At 37.7% G+C, this 3,450-nt stretch overlaps 1 protein-coding gene across 1 annotated transcript; it reads right to left on the reverse strand.

Moving 5' to 3' along the window:
• Positions 1-948: 948 nt before the first annotated feature.
• Positions 949-1,884, reverse strand: LOC143649647 (olfactory receptor 7E178-like). Its single transcript, XM_077119577.1, has one exon. It carries the CDS (start codon positions 1,774-1,776, stop codon positions 949-951), a length of 828 nt encoding a protein of 275 aa, XP_076975692.1. The 5' UTR covers positions 1,777-1,884.
• Between the last annotated feature and the right edge of the window lie 1,566 nt (positions 1,885-3,450).

Below are 3,450 nucleotides of genomic sequence, written 5' to 3' on the forward strand. Positions count from 1 at the left end.
CTGGATTGAAGCCCAGCCTTGCTCGGTAGGACCATATCATAACTGAAGTTGTATACTGAAGGGAGATTATTTATAATAGGTCCACCGGAATGTGAAGTCAAGACCAAAAAATGTCCAAATATATGTGTGGTGCACAATTCAACCACGCATATATTTAATAAGAACCATGTTTTTAGTTTTTACAGTTACCACTCAGGTGATTGAACATCCTTGAAGAAACAACAAGACTACTCCAGTTTTTTTTCCTTAACTATTCAGATAAACAATTGAAGAATTTTGATCCTGAATTTTTTATCCCTGTATTTTTCATAAAATTGTAAAAACACATTTATTATACTATATGAATTATTCTTGCACATTTTATTAGATGATGTCTAAGAGATTACTCTGAATGACCATATTTGTAAAAGCAAACAAACCATATATTTCTACTCACAGAAATTCTTCGTTTTTTGCATAGAATATCTAGTAGAAAAGGAAGGAAAATGCTGGATGTAAGCATGGAAAAAGTTTTCATACTTTCTAGTGCAATAAAGGATTATTTATTCATCATTTTGAGAATAAACATGGGAAAAAATTCTACCCCCACTGTACTAGATAAGAGTAGGTGATCACCATGAAGATACCTATATTTGAAGGAAATTTACCATGCTCCTACATTATTTGTAAATCCCAAAGTGAAGCAGTTAGACTAAATATGACTACAATGAAGAAATAAAGGTCTTGAGAGTTAAACAATGTGTCAAAGCTAGGGGAATATTACAGTAATCTCAAAAATACGTGTCAAAGGAACCAGGACCAGATATGAGACATGACTTTTTTTATGAAAATAGAACCGTGAGAACTATGAAAAAGTCTGTGCCCAGAGAGGATAGTTTAATTTCAGATATCTGGTTTTCTGTGCCTTCTTATCCACAAATCTGGAAGGAAAGCACAGGATTGCGATGATTATGTTCCCTTGAGGACCCTCCTCAGGGCTCTCTTGATGTCTCTGTTCCTTAGGCAGTAGATGAAGGGATTTAGCATGGGAGTGACCAGCATATACATCACTGAGGCCACTGCACTCTTCCTGGGTGAATGTGAGTAAGCTGAGCTCAGGTGCACACCCATGGCAGTTCCATAAAATAAGCAAACTACTGACAGGTGAGAGCCACAGGTGCTAAAGGCTTTATATTTCCCACTTGAAACTGGGACTCTCAGAATGGAGGGAAGAATTTGAGTATAAGAGAGAATGATCAGTGAGACTGGTATTCCACCAAAGATGGCACCCAGAAAATGCATTAATATGTTAATGGTGGAGGTGTCAGAACAGGCCAGTTTGAGGAGTTGAGTCGGGTCACAGAAGAAATGTGGGATCTCCACGTCTGAACAAAACAGTAGTTGTGACACCATTAAGCAGAGCATCTGGGAGTCCAAAATGCTAAAGAGCAAAGACAGCAGAACCAGCTGGCCACACAGCCGGGGGTTCATGATAAGTGTGTAGTGGAGAGGATGACAGATTGCCACAAACCTGTCATAGGCCATCACAGTCAGAATTAGACTGTCCAAACATCCAAAAAGATAGAAAAAGGACAACTGAACCAGGCAGCCTCTGTAGGAGATGACTCCTCTCTGAGCGTGGACATCCATAAGCATCTTTGGGACAGTGGTAGATGTGAAACCAATGTCAGCCACGGACAGGTTGAAGAGGAAGAAGTACATGGGAGTGTGGAGGTGGGGGTCACAGCTGATGGTCAGCATGATGAGTAGACTTCCCAGCACAGTGACCAGGTACATGGACAGAAACAGCCCAAATAGGAGGGGCTGTAGTTCTGGGTCATCCGAGAGTCCTAAGAGGAAGAATTCTGAGACACTGGTTAGATTCTGTGAATCCGAGAGGTTGAGACATTTGCAAAAGGAGAGAGGATTGATATAAGGAAATTATATACATACACCCACCGCTGTATGTTTATTTCAGATTCAAGTACTTTCCTATGTAAAATAGTCACCTATTCACCCTCGAGTAGCATATACCCTGGTACTTTACTAATGCTTCGAAATTATTACAAACCCATACTTCATAGAACACCTTTCCATTTGTTTGTTTGCTTTTCACCTGTTATTCTAGACACTTGCTAATAGACATACTGGTAGCAAAAACATTGAGTTGAAAAAAAATGCCATTAAATACTTGTTTTCTCCATTAAAATACATAAGACATAAGAAATCTATATCCTTTAAAAAAAGTAGTCCTATTAAAGGACATAAGAACACAGTCAAATGTACGTCACTTTATTGAAATGCATTGAAATAAATCCATATTTTGGACAATTTATGAATACCTTATAAAAGCTATTAAATAAATAGTCTGACTCCACTTTTTATAATTTTTTACTCCTGACAACAATTAGGTCTCACTATTTATGTTGTTTTCTGTCCCACATATGGGTAAGCTGGTAAGATACCCTAGTTCTTTCTCCTTTGACATTGGCCAGAGATTTAAACCAGACAAGAAATAGTCATAGCCTGAGGACTCTGAACTCTGCCTTGCCCACATAACCACAATAGAAATACCAATCCTGCCAACTATCTTTCTTCCTCAAGCCATTTTCAAACCAGTTTGGGAGACCTAGCCTGCTTTACTCAAAAGTCATCTTATGCAGGTAATAACCTCTCCATACACTCTTGGGTTGTGTGTGTGTGTGTGTAAACCTCATAATTCTTGACATCTGAACAAAAATATTGTGTTGCAGACCATGCTGAAGCTTCAGAATCATGAGAAAAGCCAGAAAACTTGAATCTATCCTAAAATTAAGTGTATTTAATCAGTTGACATTTATATATATATAATAATTGAACTTACATTAGAGGATTTCTGAAAGAAATTCAGTAAAATATTATATAGAGAATGCTTAACGTAGTGTTTCTCTAGCCTCACTGATTATTAAAAATACCCATGGTTCTGTTAAAATATGAACAAGTCCAGGCTACATTCCAGGACCAATTAAATTAGAAGCTCTACAAAGGAGGCCAATGGTGACCCTTAGCACCTGTAGGGTTAGGAACCATTTCCCTAGAAAAATGTCAAGAACATAGAAAATGTCCCATTAATTTAACTTATCATTTAAAGCCAAGCACCATTTTAAAAATTCAAAGGCTTGAAATATTTGCTTCATATGGTATAGAGATTTAAACTCTTGCCAATCCTACTGCATCTCTCTGGATGGACAGAAAGCAAAATCAGACAGTCACCCATTGCTTGGGAGTCATAATAAATGCACTTTGTCCCTATGAACTAAAGAAGTGTAATCAATTTTAACAGAGATTTTTTTCTTTTTACTTGGTTGCCAGCATTCACAATACAGGCTCTGGGGAATCAGATAACTGGAATTTAGTAATCTCACTCCAATCATACTTCCTGGAGAGACAACAAACATGAAATTGCAGGTTGAAAGAGAGAACACTGACCAG

The sequence above is a fragment of the Tamandua tetradactyla genome, chromosome 11 (genome assembly GCF_023851605.1).
Source record: "Tamandua tetradactyla isolate mTamTet1 chromosome 11, mTamTet1.pri, whole genome shotgun sequence".
Classification (NCBI taxonomy): domain Eukaryota; kingdom Metazoa; phylum Chordata; class Mammalia; order Pilosa; family Myrmecophagidae; genus Tamandua; species Tamandua tetradactyla.